A 16,564-nucleotide genomic window follows, 5' to 3' on the forward strand; every position below is an offset into this window, starting at 1 on the left:
ATCTGGTACTGTCCTGAAAGGACTTACAGAATGTAAAAGCCTCTCAGTTTATGGCTATGTTCATATTCACTAGCATGACACAATTTACATGCTGGCAACCTTGAGATCCAATGATTGACATTGTGATGTCCAGTTTGATTATGTAATGCATTTCCCATGATCAAGATCTAGGCAGAATTTTATTTCAGCAACATTATACATACTTTTAATTATCCAGACTGCAAAAGTTTGATTCCATGGATTTTTGCATGTTGTAAGCAGAACTCTAAATCCAAGGCAAAAAAGCATCAAAGCTTAAGGTAATTCAATGTACGTAGTACAGTTTCAGATATTCATAGAATCTCCACCTCACTACCAATGGTAGGGGATACAGATTGAAAACTCTCTCCAGTACACAGAAAATCGTCATAAGCCGGAACATCATCAAAAATCCTAAGAAAATCTTACTTTTAATGCTTTGAGTGCATCGAAAACTATGTAAACTGCATTCTTATTGCATTTTTCATCAAAAAAATGATATTGTAATGATACAATTAAGTTTGTTCATACTTACCTGGCAGATATATATATAGCTGTATTTTTCCGAATCCGACAGAAATTTAAACACTTACGACACACGCAGTGGGAGTCAGGTGGTTAGTACCCATTCCCGCCGCTGGGAGGCGGGTATCAGGAATCATTCCCATTTTCTATTCATAATTTTTATTTCCACTGTCTCCTGAGGGGAGGTGGGTGGGTACTTGATTATATATATCTGCCAGGTAAGTATGAACAAACTTAATTGTATCATTACAATATCATTTTGTTCATGAAACTTACCTGTCAGATATATATATAGCTGAATCCCACCTTTGGTGGTGGGAGTAGACAGAATAGAAGATTTTAGGAAACATATATATGCAGATAATTGATATCTTGATTCCTTACCTGTTAGCATAGCTGACTTCGTGGTTACTGCCGCGTAAGTCTGCTTGTGCTACTAGAGTTGCCAGCGAGGTAGAGACCTATATAGCTGGTGCACTCCAGATGATCTGTCAACAGGGGCGAGACCACGACGTGACTAGACCATATTGACCATACCATGAGGGCTAAGAAGTAAAATAAATATATATATAAAAATATATATCACCACCTGACCCACCTAGCCAAAGTTAAGGTGTGTTAACTAAGGCTTAAGAGTTAAGAAGTCACCGTTGTCGGCGACTCAACTACTAAATTAAGAGCTCTTCCTAACCATTTTCTACAGGATAGGATGAGTGGTACTTCTTGCCCCCAAGATTGTGTCTGCAGACACGTATGGCCCTAGCGAGCAGCAGATCTCATATGCCATCTTCACATCTCGCAGGGAGTGTGAATTGAACACAGAGTTGCTTCGCTAAAACATGGTACTCAGGATGTTGCTGAGTGCCATGCTCTGTTGAAATGCTTCCGAGGCCGCGCCCTCACCTCGTGAGCATTCAAATCAAAAGATTTCAAATCTTTGTGCAAACACAAAGAAGGAGCTTTTTTGAAAGACCTCCTTAACAATAAAGCCAGGGTGTTCTTCGATATAGGCAAGTCTGGTCTTTTCGGAACACTGCAGATTGTCCGTACGACTTCGACTTTCTTGAGTTTTATGTAGATAAAACTTGAGAGACCTGACAGGGCACAGGACTCTCTCTGGCTCCTGCCCACTAACTTGTGCCATCCTTGCTTCCGAGCTCCTGGCCCAAGGACAAAACAGGTTTCCATTCTTAGGCCATAACGAAAAGCTTAGAGAGCACACCGCCTTGTGTTCTCTAAAGCCAAAACTTGTGACGATGGCTTAAAATCTCACTAACCCTCTTTGTCGTATCTAGGGTGGTTTAGAAAAAAGCCTTCCTGATCACATGCAAGAAGTTAACAGGTAGGAGATGTTCGAATGCTTTGACATCAAGAACTTCAGACTATGTCTAAGTTCCATATTGAAAGCTTCGATCTGGACATGCACAGTCAGTCCGTCTGTACTAACGTCAGGTGACCGACCAGTTGACCAGTCAGACGAATCAAGGACAGCAAGGCTGTACCCTGAAGACCATAAGGCACTATTCTTCACTGAAGGATGAGTGTTTGGACTGCCTGGGCGATTCAAGCTAAACAAACCTTGGGGGGTGTATCAACGCAACCCAACGTCGTTAGCGAATCAACTCCTGAGCCACTCCTGACTCGAGCTTCTGGTGCCAGGAGAAAGGAGCGAGGAGCAAAAAGGCGATTCAGTCCCGAAGGACGAATGCCTGACAGTCCAACCTGGTCTCATGTTAAACGATCATCGGGGGTGTATAAACGCAACCGACTTCGTCAACAAGAAACTCAGGGCTACTATATGTCTCCTGATCGCAACGAGTGTCTGACTCCGAGAAAACAGGTGAGACAAAAAGTAGATGGTGAGCGAGTTTCGAGATTTCACAGAACTCAAAGATCGTGAAGGGCTTTGTTGTTTGACAGAAGCAAATCTCTGAGCCCAAAGGCCGTCAACAACATATTTGCGTATTCTTTAATAGTTGTGACTGCCAGCTTATCCCATTCTTCAAACGGAAAGGGAAGACTGCAATCTTATGCTGTCAACATCTCGATAGTCTGAACGTAGTCAAGACTCAGAGCGGAGAGGTTATAGGTACCTTTCGTGTTAAAGGAGACCGACTCTCTCGGAAAAGGTCCTTGGAAGGACGTGACCTCTGTGAATCTAGGGTCTTGAAGGCCAACTTGGGGCGATTAGCGTCATTGTCGCTCCCTGTGATGATATAAATCATCTTATTACATTTCCTAAGTGATTGAAAAAGGGGAAAAGAGACTAAACATCCATCCCCGTTCAATATCATAGGATGGCGTTTAATGTTACGCTCCCGGATCGAGAAAAGGGAGCAGAGAAGAAGAAGCCTCTTCGTCCTCAACCTAGCGAAGAGATGAATGAAAGGACGTCCCTAAAGTCTCCACAACTCTCAACATACTTCTAAAGAAAGATTCCACTCGGAAGTCAGTAGTTGCTGCCTTCGATCGAGACGATTCGAACGGACTTTTGCAATCCTGTAACGAACCTCTAGAGGATCGTTCCATTCTACGTCTGTTGTTATAATAGGCTCTTTCTCGTAAACCCGAACCGGGACCGAGCGAAGATACTTCCTAAGATATGAGAGAGCTGTGGAAGATCAGAGTTGATATGGACCATGGTTCCAAAAACTCGTTTCGAGGACTGGAGGGACAACTGAATTGCTTCCACTTCTTTCAGATTATGATCCAGGACATCTGAAACCCTCTCCAGATGTCCGGCACCTTCTTTCTATCACCTCAAGAGATACTTAACGCACCGAGAGATGTTCAGAATCATTCCTAGATCTTTAATAAAATTTCAGTTTCCCGTAGGAAAAAACTGTAGAGGTCTGAATTGCAGTCTATTCAGGGAAACAAACAACTTCTTTAGGAAGGGAAATGGTCCCCAGCAAGCTCATCCATTCCCTCACACAGTATGTTTACTTCCCTAATAAGGCTGCGCTTTGCCTAAGCAAGAGAGCATATAATAGTGCAATGTTGTGGTAGACTCGTAGTCCTATACCGTGCGGTAACGAGCACCGAAAGGAGTAAGATATCTCTGTAGAACATATTAAGGCCAAACGAATCCAATGTTTATTCATTCATGTAAGAAATCCCCTCAATCTTAGGCTAAAGTCCGTGATTGTAGGGCAGAGATACAGTTCGTCAGTCAATCCCGCAGGAGAGAGAGAGACGTAACTGCCAGCACAGAGATACGGTTAGTCAGTCAATCCCGCAGGAGAGAGAGACTTAAACCTACAGCGCATGACAGCGAACGAGTTGGTACTGGCTCGTTTGGACTGGAGGAGAGGAGTCAGAGGACAGTGACAGCAGTAGCTTACGATCGTCCGTCATCGTCGTCTCTTAACTTTATGCCTGGTTGCCAGCTACCCTATTCTATGAAGAAAAAGGTCCGTTATTTTTAGCATAAAGAGACTCTCAAGCTGGTATATTTAAGCGAAACAGAAAACGCTAAATATACAGATGCGTTTGTGTCGTCAGAACACTACCATACAACGGTAAAAGATAAATCGGAAACTCCTGGAAGGCTGCAGGGAGTAACGATTAAATGTCCTTAAAATGGACCATAGACCTCTCGGTTGCCATCCGAAGAGGTAACTACAGCGAGCGTATATGACTTGAACCAACCAGAAATAAAATAACGCAAGGCAAAATATGAAATTATATCATAATAAAGTTTGTTCATACTTACCTGGCAGACATATGTATAGCTGAATTCGGAAATACAGCTACATACATATCTGACAGGCAAGTTTCATGAACAAAACTTAGGAGAATCGAAGCAATCAGCTCAAGCTTCTTATGTCATTGGACATAAGCGTTCATTGACGTAGTCTACAAGTCTATTTCTTGTACGAGTCTGCGAATGACGAATGAGAGCTCTTCCGAATCTTGTCAATAAGAGCTTATTCGCTTACGCAATATCAAGTTAATGAGATGTTTGTCAATGAGAACTAACCCATTTACGGGACAAAGAGATATTTTGTCAATGAGGGGATACCCACTTACTTGACAAAACGATAGTATATTGTTAATGGGGGAAAGTCACTGAAATGACAAAACGTAATCCAGGAAGTCGAGCATTTTATTTTCCGATTCCCGTCTCAAACGAGGAAGGGGCAAGAATCCTGTTAAGAGACTGGGCTTACGTCAGGTAGAACGACGATGTTCAATTCGGCAGCGTAGTCCCGACTAGGAACTAACAAAATCTATCATCTGAAAAGCCCTTTCAGATGGGCTAAAAAGCTGGCAAAATTATCCTGTGAAGAGGAAGAAACTCTCCAACCAGCTTCCTCTCCCGTATCACAACTAATGCCTGCTAAAGCTTAAAATTTATTGGCAGTATGGCAAAGGCAGTCCTGTCTTGCGCTTTCCTGAAGAGCGTACTTTTGATGAGTGCCTTTGCAAGAATCCTACTGAACGTTGCCGAGAGTCCTGACGTGCAGGACATCGAGCCTTTATAACCCGTAACTGCCTTATCGCAAAGTCTTGACTGCGGTAGTGGCAACTTAAATTTATTGGCCAGAATGGCAAAGCTTGCGGTAGAGCAAACGAGAACTTCCCTTGAGCTTTCCTTAACTCCATCCACCTATGCGAAAAGCAATATTAATTGACAGAGACCTCTTGAATTCACGAAACCCGATGTCTTGCTGGGTTTCGAAGAAGAAGTTGTCTGTTCACTTTAAGCTTACTCCGAAGCACTGCCTACTTCACATTCTTTGCAGGTGAGGTAGAAGGTATCATCGAAGGTAGAGGTAAAAATTCTTTAAGCCCAAATCTGAAACAAGAGCTTGAAGAGTTCAACAGAAACGTTCAGCCAGGCGACACACCTGGCGTGCGCTGGTGCACGCTCGGCGTCCACTGGAGCGCGCTCGGCGTCCACTGGAGCGCGCTCGGCGTCCATTAGAGCGCGCTCGGCGTCCACTGGCACGCACGCTCGGCGTCCACTGGCACGCACGCTCGGCGTCCACTGGCGCGCGCTTGGCGTGCACCCGCGCGCCCCTGGCTTGGGCGTCCGCTCTCAAAAGCTTACTGCTACTATGACTTCTTTTACGTATTTCTCGGTGGAAAGACGGACACGAGTTCAGGCGACGTTCGCCTTCTTACTTCTCACTGAAACGCATAACGAGAGAGAGAAGAGAGAGGACGTGAAGCGTCCTCTCTATAAAGCTTCTATTTAGAGGGCGCGAGTCCATCCGAAAGCTCCAACCCCTGCGCGGGTGGGGAGGACGCTTCGGAGGACGAGAAGCAATCCTTCAGGATTCGTGCACGTGCACGCACTTAGGCAGCCTGGGGATTTTCATCAGAAACTGCCGAAGGCACGCCAGATCGGTGGGGGTTCCTCGTAACCCTCCTTCGGCTTTCGACATGCTCTCTCCCTCGTTCTGGGAGTCAAGCAGAGGTCCCGGCCTAGATGGCGAAAACGATGGCCGATCTGACGCACCCTCCACTACACAAGGGGTATCACTGCACTTCTGCACTTCACTTTTACTCTCTAAAGCAAGCACTTTCGATTCTAAGTTACGAATCGAAGGAGTATCAGAGAAAGGGCAATTTCTCTACAGACACTGCTTAGGGCCCGAAGGCAACACTGCAGGGTTAGGAGTAACAATTACAGAAGTAGCACTTCACAGCAATGAAGGAGAGCGAGCACCTCTCGTAGACATATACATAGCCCGTAGGCCATACTACAGGGTTATGCAAAATAAAGTCTACAGGAAGGTTTTAGCAGGTTCACTACCCTGACTTTTGTTACTGATTAATTGCGTACATACGAATCATACGTCTTCCTTACGGAATTAGACATGTTTACTGATTAATTGCGTACATACGAATCATACGTCTTCCTTACGGAATAGACAAAGTCTCACACTCCTTACATGACAAATCTCAACAAAGAAGCAAGACCCATACCCCTCGTACATACCAAGTGCGAATCTACCGAAGCTTTCGGTAGCCACACCCTATCTTTGCAGACAACCCCGTCTGAAACTAGCCTAACTAGATTCAGATATTTTATGCAAAAATGAATCAAATTCAAATCAATTTAAGATAGCGTATGCCTAGCCACAAATCCAAGTGAATAAATCAAAAGACAATTAGGATACTTAGCGGCAATGAAGTTTCCAAAATCCTAAGACGGAGGTACTGAAAACAGGTGTTTTCAGCACCGGCGACAGAAAAATTATGAATAGAAAATGGGAATGATTCCTGATACCCGCCTCCCAGCGGCGGGAATGGGTACTAACCACCTGACTCCCACTGCGTGTGTCGTAAGTGTTTAAATTTCTGTCGGATTCGGAAAAATACAGCTATATATATATCTGACAGGTAAGTTTCATGAACAAAACTTAAAATATTGATTATTTTGCATTTTTGGTGTCATATTTCTTGTGCCAGATGAGCGTTGTAGGCATCATAACCCTGGAACATGCGTCGTAACCCTGGAAATAATTTGTGATGGATATAATTGAAAAGCGCCTTAACCTCGGAACGTCGTAAGCTAAACCCGTCGTAACACCGGGGACTACCTGTATACCCAGAATCTGGACTTTCTTAAAGTACAGTTTTATTCCTTGAAGATGACAAGCTAATAAAGTCATACTACCAAAGTGACAATAGGACAATAACCTATTATGTACTTACTTTCAGCATTTTACCTTCAACCACATTTACTAAGCAGCACAAGGAAAATCATTACATAGCAATGAAACTGAAGGACAGTCAGGCCTTACAAGCAATAAAGAGAATCTACAACTACAACTAAACACAGGTATGTAATAAGTGAAACCATTATCAAATGACAATCATTGACATAACTCTTCAACTTTCTCTCTTGACAAGAGAGCTCATGTATAAATGTTGATCTGTAGTCTTCTATATATACTAATAGGTACTTATGTATGTATATATATAGTCACTACTCCTTATTTATGTAAGGTTAAAAAAAAAAAATCTACATATGAGATACCAAGTGCAACTCTTCCACAGCACCAATAAGAGTATAGTTAGCTGGCTCACTTTACTTTGCAGAGGTCTTACATAGCTCACTTATTGAATGGGCATGCCCTGTTAATGACTACCTAAGAAAACTAAGATGCAGAAACCACTGAATAAATACATAGAGGGCTGTTAAATATTTGAATGATGCAGAACCAATTCAAGAGAAGCTGACAAAGATGCCTAAGCTAATTAAAATGAGCAGCAGATATGCAAACCTTTCTGTCAAGTCCTTAAGAGAGCTATCAATCAGGCTTCAGCCTTTGGAAAACACCATCTTGACGATTAATGGCCTCTAAATTGCGAAAGTGTATACATTTACCTTAAAATTGTGTATCTGATGCATTATAGCATTCATTTACCACAGAAAAGTAAATTTGACTACTATACGAATTTCCATCATGTTTTAGAATGTCTTGCAAATACTGGAAATAAAAGAGCCACTTCTGATTATACTAGCTAGAAGAATCTGCCATAAAGCTAGTTTTTTCTCATTACAAATCTGGGTTTCAGCATTATCTCTTATTCTTTGACCCAACAGAGAATCCTGAGAGCTGTTTCACAATGAGTCTTTCTGATATAGTTCTTCCTTGATTCAAGTTACAACAGAATGACCACAGTGCCAATCACATAGTCATCTACAGCATTCAACACTTTCTCACCTTCCATGATTTCTGACCCAAAAATGTGCTAAGGTATCTCCTGATGAACCCTGAACCTAACATTCTTGTCATTCTGATGCACTAACCAGCTTTTGGTGGATGAATTTATGAACCAAAGGCTCTCTAAAATAGAGAATACTAAAAAACCTACAGATAACAAGACAGCTGATCTTTCAACTTGAGAAAGCCATTCATGTGCATTTTAAAAATCTCATCAAGGTCCAGCAATAGCTTCTTGAGATGGCTTTCGGTCATAAAAACCACTATCCATAATTTTAAGCAGGGATGGACGCAAAACCAAAAGAATTAGTTGGACAAAATGAATCAAATTAATTGGCCTCGCAATTGATTAAAGTATAGTTAACACACAAAACTGACAAATTTCACAATACCAAATTTTAAAAAATCTACCAGCACCTTCACAAGCTTAACATCTTCAAATATTATAAAAAATAAAATACAAGAAATAGACATGAATAACAGTACATATAAGTGCCATACAAATATGAAATTCAGCATACTAAATTCATCCGGAATATGTTGTCCTGCTGAGTAAGACTAGTAGCAACAGCAATCGCAAACTCATTAAAAACAAGAAAATTACCACAATATATTTTGATGATACGTATAATGAAAGTAAAAGAAGAACAAAAGAATATTACTCTACCAACTTGAAAATTAACTAAGAAAGGAGGAAGTATAAATTCTCTCTTGTGAAACTTTACATGACAAACAGAGTTTGACAGATGATACAAAGTATTTACCCTAGAAAGTTTCACCACAATTATATACGTAGTTGCTACAATAAAATCTATTCAGCATTTGGCTTACTCACTCCTAATGATCAGTTAACACTATGCACATAGTACTTGAAAAAGTTGCAATTTTTAAAGACATAAGGTACTTCCAGAAAACGGGAGTCAAACAACTCTGGAACTTCACAGTGTTTGATCTGTCAAACCTCTACATTCTTGGTATACTTCCTTGCAAAATTTTATTCTCTATATAGTCAAGTGAATAAATAATTAAAGACAAGCCTGACAATATAGTCAATAAAACATACAGAAAAACTAAGAACCAAAACCTACATAGGCAGAAAGATGCTGGAAAGGCCTATGATTATTCAGTAGAATGCACCCCAAGAAAACAGTATGTATAGTAGTACTAGGTACTAAACAATATGAGAATATATGTTACATAATTCCTAATCATTCACAACAAAATTAAAAAACACAAGTAAATTATGACCTTACAGTAGAACCCCCCCATATTTGCAGGGGATGTGTACCAGAACCCCAACCCCCCCTGAGTAGCTAGAATCCTCGAACACTTGGAACCCCTATAATAAAAATGCTTAAAACTGCCTATTTTGTTAGTTAAAACTCAAGAAAAACCCACTAAAAATGTTTATACCAGGTTTTTTAAATAGTTTTATGAGTTGTTTTTATTAGTTCTATCACAAAATTGCATATTATGATGAAATTGAAAAAAAATACAGTAATTTATGGATATTTCTCTTAAAAAAATACTGTGAATCTACAAATTTCCTGCAATAACACCCACAGAAGAATCTACGAATCCAGAGTGCAAATACGGGGGTTCACTGCATTGACTTAGTAAAGGAATCGTGAAAACAAATGACTTAACATAACAGATTATGTAACGGTACCCATAAATTTCAATGAAGAATTATAGCACAAGTTGGGCAAAATGTCTTCATTTGTTATCACTAATTTCTGTTCTTTTAGTGGTAACTCCCATTTTAAATGGTCTGTTTCAATAATAATGCTGAGGAAGATCATTTTACTTATTTTCAAAATACTGTAGGCTATCTTTTCCAAAACTATTGGTCATATGACACCATTTGAATTTCAAAATTATCACAATTATCTATCAGACCCTTCACACAGCAATAACCATTCCAAATTTCTAGGTGCAAGGTGAACTACGTGAAATTATATAGTTTCCATTACACATCTAATTACTCTACTCAAGAATAATGGTTACTGTGCAACTGGCATGCACAGAATAATGACTAGCTAACCCTTTTATGAGTAATATATTGTACAAAAGGTAATTTTGAAGAAGAACAAGAAGAAGAAAAGAGAGAATAACCAATCCCTGATATTTGGATTTCCAATAGTACCTGTATGACATCATTTACAGCAATTTTCCCATCATCACCCCTTATGTGCAGTCACCTAAAATATTTATACATGTATTCAAAATCACCTTTATTAAATGCTTAATTACCAACATAAATAATTTTTGTGTATCTCAAGGCCGTGTTTCCATGCCATTAAGTAGACAAATTAAACAAAGAAACTTTCACCTTCTGAGGCAGGTTGCAATTCCATTTCACATTAATTTCCAGGAGTTACTCACCAACACAAAGATCTTGCAGGGAGAAAGACCTACATTGGAGTATAGAAGAGAGAGAGAGAGAGAGAGAGAGAGAGAGAGAGAGAGAGAGAGAGAGAGAGAGAGAGAGAGAGAGAGAGAGAGAGAGAGAGAGAGAGAGAGAGATATTAAAAAATTGTACCTATGTATTTGTAAACATAATTAAAACAAAACAAATTCACCTCAACAAAAGAAAATTACACAACAAAAGAGAATAATAATTAAAATGAAATGTAAAAATATGTTACATACACAATGGTAATATAAATCTAGGCTTAGAGTAATGTGTTAAACTTCAACAGGTAGTTGGCAATGTACAATCTGTCTGATAACAGATTACAGTTTGTTTATAATTATATGGTACTTGTAAGAGTAGCCTAAGAGATAGTGAAACTGTCTCTCTATACACCACATAAGTTACAATACTACATCTCTGTCAAGGGTAAAGTGCACCCTATCAATTTTCAGCAATTATAGCCTATGCAATTAATATAGGCTAAAAGAAATGCATGATTGAGACTACCTCCCCCAAGCAATTTTGGTTTCAAAACTATATCTTGTAGTGTATTCCTTCCATATGGGACAAGCTTAATGCTCTGACTTAAGATGTGTGGGCAAGTGTAGAATGACGGGAACAGACTCCGCCGATGAAAACAAACCTAACCTTTCCTAGAAAGCCATGTCCTGATCAAACCAGACCTTACCTTCCTACCTCACTTACTGTGCCCTGCCATGACTTGACAAGAAGTACTTTGTACCCCTAGACACCCCCAGATAACACTAATCATTGGAAACAATGGACAAAGCTTCTATTCAGAGGCAGTGTTAGAGCATGATCATCCTGTCATTCTGTAAAATACCCATGATTTTCAATGCGTCATGACATTACTTTACTTTACTGGTATACTTGTATGGTTTTATGTATAGCCCTCCACAATGATGATTCCCGCTCTTGTGGGCCCTTGTATGTTTTCAAAATAAGTTGCTTCTTATATTTTACAATAATTGTCTTTTAGTGTTTTCTCATCAGTATCACAGCTCCTGCAGAATAGGAGAGTTTAGTTCTTTTTTAAATTTGCTTTCTTCTTGTATGATCTTCATTACTGGCAGTATTTTGTTGTATAGTCTTGGTGCACAATGCTCAAATACTCTCTCCCACCTGACTTACAATTTGTTCTAAGTTCAAATAACCTATATGCTTCACTTGCATTTCTGATCACAATATTCATTTCAGGTCTAAAGAAGCTTAAGAAGTTTCTCAGATATGTTGGTTCACTATATTTTAGTGCCTTAAAGGCTGTAGCTCAATTTGTGCTAGGGTTATTCTGTCACAGTAACATAATCCTTTTAGGTATTAGTTTGGTGGCTCTATTTTCTACTCCTTGCAATTTACTCAGTAGGTAGTTAGGGAGATCATAGTAATTAACGTTACAATAGTCAACCCTCGAAAGTATTTGGTTAAAAATTGCTGTTTTCAGAGTATCTTTGTTTAAATATTTTCTAATAGCTAAATGAAATGTTTCTAAAAGGTATGATATTAGTTAGCTACAGGTTTTTGCACTATGCAGTAAGTATATGGCTTTATCATTGACAATTTATTATTTATTAATACTTCTAAGTTCCTCACTACAACTACAATGTTTATGGATGAGAGCCAATACTAGTACCTCGTTAGCCTAGTATCTAACTTTGAAACAACCTTAGTAGCCTATGCACTCACCTCTTCCTCATATAGGGTAAACAACCGTAGACGATCCATCGTCATCATGTGGCTCGGCCTTATTCACTTGATATTTAATTGGTGAAACAAGAATACAATTACATCTTTAAGCATACCATTCAAAAGATTGAAATTTCGTCAACATAATGTGATATATGAAAGCGCCATACGAACTAAAATAAACATGCGAGCTCTTCGTAAAATATGTTTTCAAGGCAGTTTTGAAATCCAATATGGCGGCAGTCGCGTGACTAGCCGTTCTAACCACAGACAATCCACCATCTTTCCCAGCCTTCCCAGCACTCATTTGAACAATGTTAGCGTATATATGTAACATTTATTGATCTTACACAAGATTGCAGTTGTAATCAGCACAATAAAACAATATTTTATTGCCTATATTAGTGAAAGTATGAAACTTTTTATCCAAGGGTCATGGTTTAAACTGAAATTCATTTTTACCTTGTAATCGGTGGTTTCATCCTTACTGCCATCAAAAATGAAGCTCCACAGTGCTTATTTGATTGTTACTATACACGTTTTGGTCTTAATTCACTCCAAACTGCACTTGAACTACGTTGCTGTTCCTGGTTCCTAAGTGCTCACTCCACAAACACAGTTACAGGCAGCACACGAGTATGCGGTGTATGAGGTGCAAAGATTTATGCCCTTAATTGTTTACTTTACTCATTATTTAGTTTAACTGTACTTTGTTACTTCAAAATGTTTATTTAGTAATTCGTGTCTATTATCCCTTTTTTGCAACCAAATTAACCCCGAAAAATAAATATTTCTGATGTGCTTACGAGCAGACGACGCGGCGAAAAAATTACTCATCGTTGCCAATCTAGTGGAGCTTCACACATACGCTGATGCATTTACAAACTGTTTCCATGAATTCTAGTTGTCATAGTAATGCAGTAATGATAAAATTACTGTAATATGTATATATACTACAAATAGATACGCTAATTTCACTTATTTCCCTGGTTTTGTGTAAGTCTTATACCCAGTTTGGAGGGTAAACACATAGCTAATTGACAACACTGATAAACAATTGAAGAGCGCAAAGAATGCTATAGTTCCCTTGGATGAGTAATGGTTGGAAGTCGTGTTACGATTATTGTGATGAAAGTGCCCCAGTGTCTATGGGTACAAGTGGTGTGCAGATTTAGCACAGGCAATGGAAAGTTTGTTGACACAAGCGACTCTGCAAACATCGAGATGGCGTCAATCTTCTAAACATTTTTAATTTTAAGTAAAAATTCGAAAGCGTCATGGGGGTAGTGTGCACAGCGTTGGCCACACTTTTCATTACTCTCTGTTTAAATCTTAAAATATGGCCTTAATTTCCAACTTGGAGAAAATAGCTACTTAGTACTAGGTACTTCAAAAGGAGAGTAGGCTAGATGTCTTGAGCTCCTGCTATCACCACCAACTCATGACTGATGACCATCTCCGGTGTAAGGACGTGTTAAAGTACTTTTTCGGAGGGTGGCCAATAAAGAGGTAGTCAGTGAGTTGGCCAGTCTAGTTGGTTGTTTACCCTAATAGCCTACCTACTCTGTACTTTCAAAATGGCTTTCAATTTTACCATTGCTGACACCTGCTTTTAGATATACGTCAACGATCCAGCCTAGGCTAGCCTTTGCCCCAAGTATGTTGGGAGGCTGCTCAGCTGAAGGTCAGCAAGGTTTACGATGCTACTGATTACCTAGCTAATCTATCTAGCCTAGGGTAACTGAAAAATTATCGTTTATCAACATTTTAACCTACTGCAAATATAGTTGCACAGGCACACACGTCTTTCTGCTACACAAGATGTAACGTCACGGTCAGGGGGCAGTTTAAAAAGTAAGATTTACCTTATCGAATGACAAGACTTGTGGAAATGACAAGAAACGGTGTTGACGATCTCAAAGGAATTTGTTTACGAATTGGCGTTCCGTTGCTATGGTAACGATATTCTATACAATCAGAATAAAAGTGTATAAAAATACGTTTTGGTGTTATTTTTTTAAATTTTAATTTAAATACGTCATATGCACATGACAGATTAATAATGTACGACGTAAACTAGAATAACAGACCGTTCAGAAGATGAAACTATGTGGCGTTTACTTAAGCGCTCGTATTCACATGAGTAACGGTTGAAACATTTATAACATTGTTCTTGAACAGAATTTATATAGACATGCTTGCTTGCCTTATCTTAATTCTCAATACACGTTCTCGCTGTTTTTGTAAACCTTTGTAAATAGACAACAGATACATTAATTTACGTATATGAATATATATTTGTATTACAATTATGTGTCCTTTAATTATTACACTTCATCTGAAAACGTTACTTCTTAACTACAATCTTTTAGTGAATAAAATTAACATAGTTTGAAGTTTCCGTCCAACATTGTTAAAGAAGTGAAAAAAAGTTTAACTGTCATTGCTTGATGAAAAATAATTGCCCATGTTCCAAAGTGAATTACATTTTTACGCAAGCAACTTTTAAGATATTTAAAAAGGTTTCATCAACTTAAAAGCTAAGCCATATACCGTAATCTGATGTGGTCCCAGGCCAGCCTTGTAATTCGCAGATCACACGTGTATCCCTGTATTCTGTGGTGTAAAGTAATTTGGAATTTACCGAGTGTATCACGCGAGTGTTTCCAGCTTTTTTCTTTTATGAACCAGTAACAGTGAAATGTCATTTCTCGGTTCATTGCAATAAGAATGTAATTTTTATGGCTTTTATACTGATCAATTATACCTTGAGCTTCGTTTGGTTCCAATTTTTCTTTGGTTTATTTTCAAAAAATTTCTACGGAGTAGCCTATGTGATTTTCTGTTTGATGATAGAATGGAATGGAACTTGGAAGGGAACAAATTTAGGACAAATGCCAAGCACTGCACCCAGGGCCGTGTCTAGCTTTGTGGTTTGCTTTTATGGTGTTTTTACGTTGCATGGAACCAGTGGTTTTTCAGCAACGGGACCATGGGCTTCACGTGACTTCCGAACCACGTCGAGAGTGAACTTCTATCACCAGAAATACACATCTCTCACTCCTCAATGGAATGGCCGAGAATTGAACCCGCGACCACCGAGGTGAGAAGCAAACACCAAACCAACCACGCCACTGAGGCGCTTTCTAGCTTAGTGGGGGCCCTAGGCAATATGCTGTTTGTGGGGCCCTAGATAGGGAGGTAGGTACTTCATTTATCACCGAGGGGTTTGTCAAACCGTGAATATGAGATTCCTAGCCCTTTAGATGGTCTACTAAGATGCAAGACACTATTACACTTCACATTTATATATTTCACATCTATTTCAAAGTGCAAAGAAAAAAAAAAAACTAACACTGAAAATAATGCTTAATTAACATCACAGTCACACACTCGCCAGAAAAACAACTAATAATTCACATTATTCACAGTAACAATGTATTGTCCTCTAAATGTCTGCTTCCTACCTTTTTTACTCGCTAAGTCATCAATGATGTCCTCATATGACACCTGCTTGTCCACCTCATGGTTGATGCTGCTTATTGCAAGACCAGCTAGTCAATCCTGTCCCATGGAAGACCTTAGATTGAAGCAGGTTTTGATGAGCTTCAGCTTTGAGAAGCTCCTCTCTGCTGAGGAGGCCACAGTCACGGGCAGAGTTCAGACGATACTCGGGGCAACCCACAGATTGTGATACAGTTCCTCCAATCCGTATTTTGTGTATAAAGGTGAGGAGCTCAATAGGTAGCAGTCATCATCTTAAGGTAAGCTTGGCAAGTTTTTGATTTCCACAGCCAGTTCCTTTCCATCAATGTCACTTTCATTTCCAGTGCTTAATGTCACACTGGTTGCTCAATGCCTGATCATCCAGTTTTTAGAAATTGAGCAGCAGTCCAAATCTGTTCTTCTCTTCGCCCAGTCTTTCAAACCTATCAGTTAAGGATCCAATGGCTGTGTCAACATCAACGTTAATAAAGAATGTTGCTTCTAGCCTCTTCATGGCATCTGCAATGTGCTCATAAGAAAGTGCTCTTTTGTGTGTGTTTCTTAATCTTTTCTCATTGAGTACAGACTATAATCATTTCCTCCGTGTCTTTAGCGGAGGCAGTTTAGTCAGAGATGTTTTTGCTTCAGTGAGAAGGTCACCTGCCACATCAAGCTGCATTTTGGGAGACTACAGGAGCGTGCCGATATGGTTTACATGTTGTAGAATGGC

At 39.5% G+C, this 16,564-nt stretch overlaps 1 protein-coding gene across 2 annotated transcripts in view; it reads right to left on the minus strand.

The window, feature by feature from the left end:
- The window catches only part of LOC135197967 (intraflagellar transport protein 74 homolog), a 128,884-nt gene extending 116,462 nt beyond the window's left edge, over positions 1–12,422 (minus strand). For both annotated transcript variants that reach the window (XM_064225272.1, XM_064225271.1), the window contains exon 1: positions 12,349–12,422. In XM_064225272.1, coding sequence (XP_064081342.1) covers positions 12,349–12,396 — 48 coding nt within the window. In that variant the 5' untranslated portion in view covers positions 12,397–12,422. The remainder of the gene's footprint in view (positions 1–12,348) is intronic.
- Positions 12,423–16,564: the final 4,142 nt, after the last annotated feature.

The sequence above is a fragment of the Macrobrachium nipponense genome, chromosome 21 (assembly GCF_015104395.2).
Source record: "Macrobrachium nipponense isolate FS-2020 chromosome 21, ASM1510439v2, whole genome shotgun sequence".
Classification (NCBI taxonomy): Eukaryota; Metazoa; Arthropoda; class Malacostraca; order Decapoda; family Palaemonidae; genus Macrobrachium; species Macrobrachium nipponense.